General features: G+C 52.9%; 2 protein-coding genes across 3 annotated transcripts in view; one reads left to right on the forward strand and one right to left on the reverse strand.

Annotated features, from left to right (window-relative positions):
• CNNM4 (cyclin and CBS domain divalent metal cation transport mediator 4) overlaps window positions 1-3,738 on the forward strand; it is a 68,808-nt gene extending 65,070 nt beyond the window's left edge. Inside the window, exon 12 of the mRNA XM_021709825.1 lies at window positions 1,427-3,738. Coding sequence (XP_021565500.1) covers window positions 1,427-1,491 — 65 coding nt within the window. The 3' untranslated portion in view covers window positions 1,492-3,738. The remainder of the gene's footprint in view (window positions 1-1,426) is intronic.
• A 4,084-nt stretch (window positions 3,739-7,822) lies between these two features.
• Window positions 7,823-12,059, reverse strand: ANKRD23 (ankyrin repeat domain 23). 2 transcript variants are annotated; one of them, XM_021709826.1, is made up of 9 exons: window positions 11,939-12,059; window positions 10,507-10,653; window positions 10,180-10,308; window positions 9,282-9,401; window positions 8,976-9,074; window positions 8,790-8,888; window positions 8,270-8,368; window positions 8,022-8,120; window positions 7,823-7,928 (listed from the first exon to the last, which is right to left on the reverse strand). In XM_021709826.1, the coding sequence occupies exons 1-9, from the start codon at window positions 11,963-11,965 to the stop codon at window positions 7,833-7,835; spliced, it is 915 nt and encodes a 304-aa protein (XP_021565501.1). In that variant the 5' UTR covers window positions 11,966-12,059; the 3' UTR covers window positions 7,823-7,832. The 2 variants fall into 2 exon arrangements, with proteins under 2 accessions (XP_021565501.1, XP_008050915.1); XM_008052724.2 differs by lacking the exon at window positions 9,282-9,401.
• Between the last annotated feature and the right edge of the window lie 407 nt (window positions 12,060-12,466).

The raw sequence follows: 12,466 nt of genomic DNA on the forward strand, positions 1-12,466 counted from the left end.
TTTTTTGATTTATTGTAGAGATGAGGTCTCGCCTGCCCAGGCGGGTCTCGAACCCGCGGGCTCAGGCAATCCACTCACCTCAGCCTCCCAAAGGCGTGGGATTACAGGCTGAGCCACCGAGCCCGGCTTTTATTTTTATTTTTATTTTTTGAGTTGGAATCTCACTCCGTCACCCAGGCTGGAGTGCCATGGCACACTCACAGCCACTCCAGCATTGACCTGCTGGGCTCCAGCGATCCTTCTGCTTCAACCTTCCAAGTAGCTGGAACTATAGGCGCATGGTATCGCACGCAGCTAATTTTTTGATTTATTGTAGAGATGAGGTCTCGCCAAGTTGCCCAGGCTGGTCTCGAACCCGCGGTCTTAGGCAATCCTCTCGCCTCAGCCTCCCAAAGTGTTGAGATTACAGGTTGAACCACCGAGCCCAGCCTGCTGCCTGTTTTGTAAATAGAGTTTGGTTGGAACTCGCCCACCTGTTTATGGATCTTAGATGGCTGCCTTAGAGTTACATGGTGGAGTTGAGTGGTTGTGACAGAGACCATATGATCCAAAACGTAGAAGTACTGGCCCTTCACAGGACATGCTTTCTGATTCCTGGCCTACCATTTTGAGTTCTGTGCAAGTCCTCTCCATCCTTCACACAACTGTGTTTCTGAGGGAAAGTCGGCCTTTGGTCATCCCTCCTGGCCTCCCTCTGCCCTCCTGAGCAGCAGGCCGCGGGTCTGAGCAGCCTGGCACAGCCTCGCACTCCTTCCCTGGGAGCTGGCCCTCATGTGCTACCACGTCAGCTCAATTGCTTCTCTCCTTTCTCTTTGCTCTCTCTAGCCTTCCCAGTAGACCTTTCCCTCTTTGGCACATTTGGAAACTGCAGTTGATAAATGACTGTGGACTAGTGAGCATTTTTTGTTTTAAGAGAACACCCAAGGTAAATATCTTCCCCTTCCCTTTCTCTTTGCTTTCCATTCCCAGCCCTTTACTGCGGGAAGAGAGTGCAGGCAGCTCCCAGTCTGGGAGGCATTTCTCCACGGGGGGGCGTGGGCACGACCTTGGATCTTTCTGGAAGACAGGAGAGATCATGAAACACCTCAGCCATGGAAAATAAAACTTCCTTCCAGCACAGGGCGCTCTATTATCCTGGGCAGGTTCCTCTTGCCCAGTATAATGGCCTGAGCCCTCAAGGTCAGACATTCACAGCCCCTGTTTTCCCATCTCTCTGGGATGGCATCTGCCCTCAGTGGTCTTCTCTTGTGACTGCTTCCTGACTGACACTCCCAGCTCTGCCTTGGCACCTCCTCAGGCATCCCGAGGCCACTCTGCCCTTCCTGCCTCACACTGCCCTTCCTGCCTCAGACTGAGCGTTTGGTGTGGCTAGGACCTGCTCCCTCTCTTAGCTTTGATGTTAATTCTCCTTCCCTCTCTCCCCTAGGGTCCAACCACAGCAGGCCTGGCATCCCCGTGGAGGAGAGCCCCGGGCGGAACCCAGGAGTTTAACTGTTTGCCAGGCAGCCCCAGACATGGGGAATGGACAAGCATGCGGGGCACTGAGTGAGCTGAGCAGAAGCTTTGTGCCAGCTGCCCCACCCCTTCCAGGCCACGTTTTAGATGGCCCTTGTAGCGGTGGGTCCTGGGCGGCCTCAGAACCAGACATCAGTGCCAGGAGCCTTCGGACCCTGCCCCCCTTTAGGAGGTGGGGTCAGCAGGGCACAGTTCCTCCAAGGAACGAAAGGAATGTCGTCATCTCTGGTCCCCAGGGCCCAGCCTTTTTCCTTCTCCGCTGGGACTGTGACAGTGTGGTGTATTTATACCTCTCCAGGCCAAGCCACCATTGTGAGTGCACAATTCCTGCCTTTGTGTGGCCATGACCTGTACTCTCTTCGCTTTTAATTTGCCAACCTTCTGCTGCTGGCAGCACTTCTCGAGCAAACGGAGAGCTCCGGTTTTGGCTAGAGGTTCCAGTCCACAGCCTCGCCATGGTGTGCTATCTGGCTACCCTTACAGCGCCATGTCTCAGAGCCCTTGCCCCAGCCTTTCCCAGTGCCAAGCCAGAAGCACGGTTACCTACACCCTGATCCTTCCAGTAGGCCCTGCTCCCTCCTGTGGAGGGTGCTTTCCTGACCCTCTCCAGGGCCGTGAGTGAGTGAGCGAATGGATTGGCCCAGTGGTGCAGAGGGGGCCTCTTTTGCTTCTCCTTGGCCTGCCATGCTGAGTTGCCACTAGAACTGTTGCCAGTTTCCGTGTTCCAGTGGGAATCACACCTGGAAGGAAGGGTTCTTTGTGCTGTATCAAGTCCTTTCTTCACTGTGTGATCCCAGGAGGAGTGGCCACCTACTGTGTGTTTCATGCCTTCCTAGGCCTCATGGAGGTGTCACATGACTGTGACATCAGAAAGCAAGTGCGGGAGGGAAGGGGTGTTGATGAACCAGGGCGATCCTCCGTAGCTTCCTTCAAGAACAAAAAGAAGTCAGTTTTTCTTGTATCTCTAAAACATTTCAAGTCTTTTGCTTTTTTTCTGTTCCTAGCAAAGGAGTTTCACAGAAGGGGGAACAAGAAAGCATTTGCTTTTTCTTCTAATTTACCTATATTTTCCTTCCAGAGTATCTCCAGCTATGTGAAAACGGGCATCATGGGACATAGGGTCATATGTTGGGTAGGGAGACCGGAGGATTTCTGGAACTTTTTGGAATTTGGGCCCTTATAAATGGGACTGAATACCAAAAGAATGTGGTAAGCTTGCTTAGAAGTTGTTCTCAAGGAATATGCTCTGAGAGCAGATGTTGGTGGTAAACATATTTTAAAATCTCTCTTTCCAGAACAGTGATTCTTAACATTAGCTGCACATTGAATCACCTAGCAATATAGAATACTGGGCCCACTCCCTGGGCTTGTGATTTAATCATTCTGGACATCAGGGTTTTATTTTTGAAATATTTTTAGATTCGCAGAAGAGATTCATATACCCTTCATTCAGCTTCCCATAACATTAACGTCCTGTATATCCTTGGTGCATTTATCTAAATTTAAAAGTTAACATTGGTGCAACAATACTATTAACTTTGTTTGGGTTTTGCCATTTTTTCCAGTAATATCCCTTTTCTGTTGTGGGATCCAACCCAGGATACCATGTTGTACTTAGAGCAATGGCTTTCTTTTTTTCCTAACTTTCTATTTTGAAGTATTTACAGATTTATAGGAAGTTGCAAAAATAGAGACCCCGTGCACCCTTTGTCCAGTTTCCCTCAATAGTTGTATCTCACATAATTATAATACAGTGTCAGAACTAAGACTTTGACACCAGTGCAATGTGGGGGCATAGTTCTGCATCATTTGATCATGGATACGTTTGTGTAGCCACCACCGCAATCAAGATGCAGGCTGTCCTGCCACCACCAGGATCTCCCTCAGACTACCCTTTAGAGTCACACCTGCCCTTTCCCCAGCCCCTGGCAACTACTCATCTGTTCGTCTCTTATTTTGTCATTTCAAAAATGTATAAATGAAATTATATAGTATGTAATCATTTGGGATTGGCATTTCCACTCAGTGTAATTCTCTGGAAGTTCATCCAGCAATCACAGTATTGCTGAGGAGTAGTCCATGATACTCACTGTCCTGTTGGAAGGACGTTTGGGTTGTGTCCAAGGTTTGGCTGTTTCAAATAAAGCTGCTCTGAACATTCATGTACAGGTTTCTGTGTAAACATTAGTTATTTTTGGAATAAATGCCAGGAGTACAATTGCATATGGTCATTGCATGTTTGCTTTTTTTTTTTTGAGTCAGGATCTCTGTCAACTAGGCTGGAGTGCAGAGGTACGATCATGGTTCACTGCAGCCTCAACCTTCTGGGCATAGGCAATCTTTCCCTCTCAGCCTCCCAAGTAGCTGGAAGGACAGTCGGGCAGGACCACCTCCAGCTAATTCTTTTGATTTTTTTGGTAGAGATGAGGTTTCGCTATGTTGTCCCGGGTGGTCTCAAATTCCTGGGCTCAAGCAATCCTGCCTCAGCCACCCAAAATGCTGAGATTTGCCAGCAACCCATATTTCGGTTTTTAAAGAAAACTCCAAACTTTTCCAGGGTGGCTGTACAATTTTGCGTTCTCACCAGCAATATAGGCTGATCTGGCATCTCTGAATCCTTGCCAGCATTTGGTGGTGCCACTGTTTTTCACTTGAGCCATTCTGATAGGTGTATAGTGACACCTGATGGTGGTTTTCATTTGCATGTCCCTGATGGCCAGTGATGTCCCTTTCTTGTGTTTTCAGTGCAGTGTCTGTCCACATCTCTCACCCATTTTCTGATTGGATTGCTTTCTTACTGTTGTGCTTTGAGAGCTCTTTATTTTATTTGAGAGTCCTATGTTTGGTTTTTGACTTGCAAATGTTTTCTCCCAGTTTGTAGCATGTATTTTCACCCTCAACATGGTCTTACCAACAGGTTTTCAGTTTTGATGAAGGCTGCTGTGCCTCTACTTTACCAGTGTTTCTTTTATAGTCTGTGCTTTTAGTGTCACATTTAAGAACTCTCCCTGGTCTTAGACCCCAAAAGTTGTTTTGTCTTTCCAGTTTGAGCTAATTTTTTTGTATACTGTATAAGATGTAGGTAAAGGTAATCACTGTTTGTTTTTTGTTTTTAGCCAATGTATGTCCAGTTGCTCTCTTTCCTCCACTGAATTGCTTTTGCTCTTTTGTCCAGTCATTCGGGCATATTTGTTTTGTTTTTTTTCTTGTTGAGTTGGAGTCTCACTCTGTCGCCCAGACTGGAGTGCAGTGGCCGCTCCCGGCCACCGCAGCCTCGACCTGCTGGGCTCCGGGGATCCTTCCGCCTCAGCCTTCCAGGTAGCTGGAATTACAGGCATGCGCTACCACGCCCGGCTGATTTTTTGATTTATTGTAGAGATGAGGTCTCGCTGCCCAGGCGGGTCTCGAACCCGCGGGCTCAGGCAATCCACTCACCTCAGCCTCCCAAAGGCGCGGGCTTACAGGCTGAGCCACTGAGCCCAGCTTAGTCGGGCATATTTGTATGGCCCTATTTCTGAGCTGTTGTCTTTGTTCCACTGATATATGTGTCCCTCTGCCAGTACCACACTCTCTTGGTTAATGCAACTATACAATAAGTTTCAGATCAGGTAGACTTGATTCCTCCTCTCATTTTGTTCTTTTTCAAAATGGGTTTAGCTATATGTTTTCATATAAATTGTAGAATAACCTTTTTTGCAGCTATAAAAAATCCTGGTGAGATTTTGACAGGAACTGTGTTAAGCCTATATACCTGGGAAGAATTGACATCTTTACTGTGCTGCATCTAATGATCCATGAACATATGTCTCTCTGTTTACCTAAATCTTTGACTACATTCATCAGTGTTCTGTAATTTTCATACGTCATCACGTTTTGTTAGATTTAAACCTATTTCATTTTTTAAAGTGACTGTAAACAGTACATATTTTGAATTTTTGGTCTACATGGCCATTGCTAGTAGGTTAAAAATACATTTTTGTATGCTTATCTTGTAACCTAAGGTCTTGCCAGACTCCCTTTTTCTGGGTGGGTGTCTTTGTTTTGTTGTAGATTCCTGGAATTTCCTACCTAGATAAGCTTGTCCTCTGCATGATAGTGCAAGTACCAGGGTGCTGTCCTCAGGGTTTCTGACTTAGTTGGTCTAGGCATTTGGGTTTTTGGTGTGTGTGTGTGTGTGTTTTTTTCTGAATAAGAGACTCTGTCGCCCAGGCAGGAGTGCAATGGCACACTCATGGTCACCGCAGCCTCAACCTGCTGGGCTCAGGCACTCCTTTCACCTCAGCCTTCCAAGTAGCTGAAACCACAGGTCTGTGCTACCATGTGCAGCTAATTTTTTAAAATTCATTGTAGAGACAAGGTCTTGCCATGTTGTCCAGGCTGGTCTCAAACCCCTGGACTCAGGCAACCTTGTTTCTGCCTCCCAAAGTGCTGGGATTACAGGCATGAGCCACTGCACCTGGCCATTAGGCTTTTAAATCCTTCCCTAGTGATTCTGATAAGCAGTTGAGACAGAACCTCTGCTTCTTGAACTTGTCTGTGAATCAGCAGAGGCCTTGCCTAGTGCTAGGACCCCACATACCACCCACTGCACTTGGTGGCCTATCTTGTCGAGCCTGCGTGGTTGAGAGGCTTGAGCTTGCTGCTGAGGAAGAAAGACAGTGAGACCGTGATGGATAGTCATCCGATTTTAATCCGTATCAAAAGGTGTTTTGTCTGTCACGTAAGTGTCCTCATTCTCTAAACGAGGAGTTGTCTTCTCCATGGTCTTGAATGCCTGTTTCACCCAGGGCCCCCGCCTCTGGGTGCACACTGGCTCTGTCACACAGGCAGGAGCTGCCCGTGAAAGGGATGTGGCCCCTGGTGTGGAGCACTTGTCTGCTTTTTCACATAGTCACAACAGCCTTGTTCCTGGCCTGAGAAGGCCCCCAAAGTTAGACTAAACCGTTGCAAAGTGAGATCAGCCAGGAACCTCACGCAACCCAGGGCCCTTGTGAGGGAAGCTACCTTCCTCTTGAGGGCTTCCCTGGGCCTGTGGTTCTCATTTAGGGCAGAGCTCTCTCACACTCACATCCTGGCATCTAAGGGCCTGCCCTGCCAGTAGTAGTAGCACAGGTCTACAGCAGTGAAACTTGAAGCAAGGAACGAGGAAAGAGGAGGGAGGCTTCGGGCCCCTGTCTAGTTGAGTCCTCATTGTGCCACCAGTTAGCGGACGAGGGACAGGAGAAGGGGTGGGGCGGGGCGGGACAGGAGGAGGCTTGCTCCGTGCCCTCCCCATGGGTGAGTTCACAACTCTTCGGTGGCCTGCCTCGGAGGTGGGATCACGTCAGCTGGGTGCAGCTGCAGGTTCCAGGCAAGCGCTGAAGCTCCAGCGCCAGGGGACGTTCACGCCTCAGGCGAGCTAGGGTTGCGGGCCGCCGCCCCAAGAGTTGAGTGGGCCACAAGCAGTCCCCAGCACCTGGGCACTTCATCCCTGCAGGGAGAGCCACCAGCCAGCCAACAGCAGCGCAGTGGGCAGACCTGACTGAAGCCACCTAACAGTGGGCACAAGGGTTCCCGCACGAAGTATCAGCTCCAGCTCATCAGCCTTAGGGCTTCTGGGGCAACCCGGTGAGTGCTGGGCTTCTGTTGTGGGGCCTCAATCCTGTTGAGCAGCCCCCTCCAGGTGGCCAGAACCCACCGCCAGAGTCCTTAAGACCAACGCTGTGTCCAGAGCCACTCCAGATGCCGTCAGGACTGCCTCTGACAAGAATGGAGTCTCCAGGGAAACCCCTGTGAGGGCATCAGCCAGCCGTAGAAATGCTGCGCACTGTGGCTTGCTGTGCTTGTCTTTTGTCTGTCCTGGATGGCAGCCATTGGCCACAGGCTGGATCGCCACCCGCAGGAGACTGGCCCTCATGGAGAGTGAAGTCTCCCTAGGGGAAGGACGGGGGACACCAAGGAAGTACAGCGCCCGGCCCAGGGTGGCTCGGGCTTGGGACCGCTCCCTTTCTGCTCCGTCCACTCCCCCGGCTCCCACCACTCCCCCAGCCCTCGTCTGGACCCACTTGCTTTCTGCTCCCTGTAGTCCTCTGCTTCAGCCCTCCCAGCACCGGTCCTCGCAGGGAATGCGGCCCTCTTGGCCTTGCAGCCAGGAGGCCTGCGCTCTCTCTCCCTGGTGGGCTCGGTGCTGCTCCTCAGTGCTCACGGGGTTGCCTCGGGGGACACAGGAAGCAAAGCCCTGAGAGAAATCTGAGCATGGCTAGGGCCACAGAGGGCATGCGGACACGTGGGAGGTGAATGGGATGGAGTGGTGGCCGAGTGACCCGCAGGCGCTGTGGTCAGCACCGGGTGCGGGGATGCGCCACGTGGGCCTGCAGGGCTTCCCGGATGCCACGCTGCCAGTCTCGTGCCAGCTGCACTGGGGTCATGGAGGCCTGGGAACAGGAGGCCGGTCAGTTCTTCCCTCCTTCCCCGGAGCCCCACCCGCCCAGGGCTGGGGCGCATGCCCGGCCCTGCTGCTCACTCACCGTGTTCTGCACTCCCAGCTTGGCCCCGTAGAGCAGCAGCAGCTTCATGGCTTTGTAGTGGCCGTGCCGCACAGCCTCGTGGAGGGCTGTGTCCCCTTCCTGTTGAGAGGGGACATCACGCTTCTGCCCTTGCCACACAGGAATGTCAGGGCTGCTGTCGCTGAGCAGACAGCACCTCGGTCCTGGCTTAGACTCCTCTGTCATGGTGCCCCAGGGGAGAGACCCCAGGGGAGAGACTGAGCGCCTACCTTATCCTGTGCATTGATGTTGGCACCACACTCGATGAGGTGCTCCAGGCAGTCAGAGTGCCCGGTACGCACAGCCACGTGCAGGGGGGTGCTCCAGATCTGAGAGAAGTGGGGACCAGTGTCAGGCCTGGAGTAAACATCTTCTTGAACAGCACCCACTCCTGTGTCCTGCTCCCTGCATCTCCTTTTTTTTTTTGAGTTGGAGCCTCACTCTGTCACCCAGACTGCAGTGCAGTGGCCACTCCCGGCCACCTCAGCCTCGACTTGCTGGGGCTCCAGCGATCCTTCGGCCTCAGCCTTCCAAGTAGCTGGAACTACAGGCGCGCGCTACCACGCCCGGCTGATTTTTTTTATTTATTGTAGAGATGAGGTCTCGCCAGGTCGCCCAGGCAGGACTCAAACCTGCGGGCTCAGGCCATCCACTCACCTCAGCCTCCCAAGGCGCAGGATTACAGGCTGAACCACTGAGTCCGGCTCCCTGCATCTCCTAACAGGCCACCTGAAGCGGTGTACCCCTCACCTTGTCCCGGGCATTGACCCGGGCTCCCTGATTAAGCAGTTGTTTGAGGATGTCCAGGTGTCCTCCACGGCAGGCCCAGAACGTGGGTGTCCTATCCAACTGCAAAACGAAAGCACCAAAGCACTCTGACCTGCTGGGATGCCAGGCGGGCGCTGGCCGTGAGGACGGGCCTCCCCTGGTTCTCACCAAGTCCCGAGCGTCCACAGTGGCGCCCGCCGTCAGCAGCTTGTTCACCAGCTGGCTGTGACCCTTCAGGCAGGCCCAGTGCAAGGCCGTGCGGTGGAGCTGGGGGTGGAGTCGGGAGGTTAGGCAGAGTGAGCGCAGCCACCCCCAGAGCCCCTGCCAGAACAGAGCTGCTCATTCCCCAACGAGGGAAGAGCCTCTCCCTCCCCTCCTGGAGGCAGCCCTGGGCCCATGCCTTTGGGACTGAATATCCCACAACTTCCTAGCCAGCTGTGTCTGTTGCCAGCTGATTCATCCCACCTGCGCTACCTTGTCATGGGCATTGGGGTCCCCTCCGTCTGTCAGGAACTTGTCGATCAGGGCATCCTGGTTCTCAGCAGCTGCCTTCAGGAACATCTCCAGGTCCACAGTCTCCACCTGGGCCTGGGGCTACAGCTGGGTAAGTTGAAGGACAGGGCCAAATCACCCCCCAAGACCGCAGGTCCCCGGGACAACACAGCTTCACATCTGGCCCAGTGGTTCCCAAGCAGCACCCTATTGGCTCGTACAAATAGTTTTGTTTTTTAATCCCATCCCCACAAGATCTGACTGAACAGGCATTAAGTACGTGTGTGGTGTGGGCTGACTTGAATCCCCCCAAGATTCGTGTGAAGTTCCATCCCCAGTAGCCCAAATCGTGACCTTATTTGGAAATAGAGTCATTGCATTGTAATTAGTTAAGATGAGGTCATGCCAGAGGAGGGTCGGCCCTTGTCCAGTATGGCTTGTGTTAAAGTGGGCCCTGTTCCAGTATGTCTGGTGTCCTTATAAAAAGGACATTTGGACACAGGCACATGCAGGCAGCATGCCATGTGAACACAAAGGTAGAGATGGGGTGATGCCGAAGCCAAGGAATGCCAAAGAATGCCAGCAAACTACCAGAAGCTGGAGAGAGACAGACTGTGCTCCTCACTCTGACTTCCAGCCCCTAGGACTGAGAGACAAGGCATGTCTGCTGTCCAAGCCACCCAGCCTGCAGTACTTTGCGACGGCGGCCCTGGCAGACTACTCTGGGGCTCTGGAATGGATCTCAGGTGGCTTGCCAGGCACTGGCTGTGCAGCTGTGGCCTACAGTGTCCATCCTTCCTCAAGTCCCCCAAAGGCAAGCCTTCCTCTGGAACTCGAGCCTTCGGTTTGTGTGTCCCCTCAGAGCTCTGACCTCACTCACCTTAACCACGGGCTCAGGTTTTTTGGGGGGGACTCTGCGTCTCAGTCGCTTTTCTTTCCGTCTTTGAACTAAGTTTTCCAAGTCAGCCATGTTCTCCAGATTAAGTCTGGAACTGTTAAACCTTTCCAGCTGAGGCAGAAAGGGGACAGAAGACCATGCCAGCCATCAGTCTCTGGTCATGGTAGTCTTGGGGGCAGGTTCTTGGTTAGTCTAGTCTCTGCCCCGCCCACATAAGAGACACCAGCTGCTTGGGCTGTTTGGCCCCTGGGCCAGAGCCTGCCCACGCTGGGCTACCCCCCCCCCCACCTGCCCCTGCATCACTCTCACTTTCTTCTTCTTCTCTTCTTCCAATTTCAGCTTCTCCTGGGCCACAGCCTCTTGGGATCCCATCCTCCAGTCACCAGGCCAGCCTCCGGGATCAGGAACTCCATATCCAGACCCCAACACTTTCCTTTCAACTCTTTCTCCACTTACCTGTAGGAACAGGACGTGGATAGAGTCAGGAAAATTGGAGGGACCCTTAGAAAAGCGGGTGGTGCAGTGCTGAGATTGCTGACAAGAGCTGGTAAACAGAGATGAGTGTTCAGGATTTGAGAGCCGACAGACCCTTCTTTCTCAAAGCTCTGTGGCAGTCTGGAGCGCTGGCGAGCACCCTGATCCCGTGGTGTCACTGGCTCTGCAACTGTGGCGTCGGCTGAGGCCCAGGGGGACAGCTGATCACTGCCTACCCTGCTCCTGTCAGCAGGAACTCAGAGTGGAGGGACATGAGACCACAGTCTATTTATACTGCTGGGCTTGTGCCCAGGTGGCCTCAGGGCAGATGACACCTTAGCTTCCCTCGTGGGCTGTTGTCCTTAAGATTCCTACAAGATCATGCCATCCTGCCACCTGACTCCAAGCGAAGAGGCACAGAGGAGACGCCCCCTGGGTATACTCTGAAATGCCTGGGTTCAGTTGTTAGCTCTTTTTGAAGCTACTGTTAGGCTGGAACTAGCACTTACCTAAAGGAGCCATGCAGGGTCTAAGACTTGTCAGGACTTGTGTGAGGGGCAGAGCCTACCCCAGCAAGGACCCCTTCTTCCTCCCCTAGACTCCACCCTGGAGTTCAGGAGCTGGGGAACACTGAGGAATAAGGATGGCGTGGCGCTTGCTGGGCAGTGCGACATCCTGGGCCACCCACCCTCCATGCCCCACCTCTCCAAAACTGACATTCGTAACTATCCGTTTCTCTCACTGCCAAGGGAACCCAAGAGTGCCCTTCACGCCTCCCTCACCAAGGCAGCCCCTCGACGTTTCCAGGATGATGACGATCGTGGTGCTTGAGCTAAACCAGCACCACAGCCACACTGTCACCTTCCACCACAGTCCAGGGCAAAGCTCTCTACACCCCAGGATGTCTGTGTCTTCTTTCCCATTCGACTTCCCTCTCTTGCCCTCTAGCCCACCCCCTTACCACCTCGCGTGAGAATCCAGTCAGCAGACCAGAAGAGAATTACATGCTTAGCTGGGTGAGGTGATGACGCTCGTAGTCCCAGCTATTTGGGAGTCTGAAGCAGGAAGACAGCTTGAGCCCAGGGGTTTCAGTCCAGTCTGGGCAGCATAGTGAAACCCCCGTCTCATACGTACACACATGCATACAAGAACCGCACGCTTCCTGGCTCCTAGAATTTGACCCTCAAACCACAGAAATAAGCTGCTAGCTCTCCTCTGGCCAGATGGCACCTTTCAGTGGCCCAGTCCCATGAGGCCCCATCCTTACCAACTGCTGAATGCTGAAGAAGTCCATGGTCCCCCCTGCTCCTCACACCCCCAGTGAGAGGAGCGGAGCTGCTCAGCCCTTTTATAGGAGCGTCTCCGGGAGGCAGGGGCGGACAGGGAAGGACAGAGGCTTGATCCTGGGCCAGATGACTGTGGGACTCTGTCACTCCAACCAAAATACCGATCTGGGAATGCAGCCCACTGGGAACAGGAAAAGGAGACACCCACTAGCCTGCAGCTCTGCCACACCCCACACCTACGCAGGGGGTCTTCAACCAACACACTCATGTCCTTGAGTGCCTGGGCCCTTAGCCTAGATTCAGGGGGTAACATTTTCCACTCTCCTAAGCTTAGACCCTACTTGTGAAAAAAGGCCAGCCAGAGCCCTCCATGTTGTAGGTCTTGCTGCCTGAGAAATCCAAAAGGCTCAGCCTGGCTGCCCTGGCACAAGCAGGCCGGAATCCTGAGGACCTTGGGAAAGATAGGAGAAGCTGCCCAGCTGCCATAGGAATCTTCACGGCACCTGCAT

Source organism: Carlito syrichta, unplaced genomic scaffold, assembly GCF_000164805.1.
Source record: "Carlito syrichta isolate Samal-C Ts95f unplaced genomic scaffold, Tarsius_syrichta-2.0.1 Scaffold287364, whole genome shotgun sequence".
In the NCBI taxonomy this organism is placed as follows: Eukaryota; Metazoa; Chordata; class Mammalia; order Primates; family Tarsiidae; genus Carlito; species Carlito syrichta.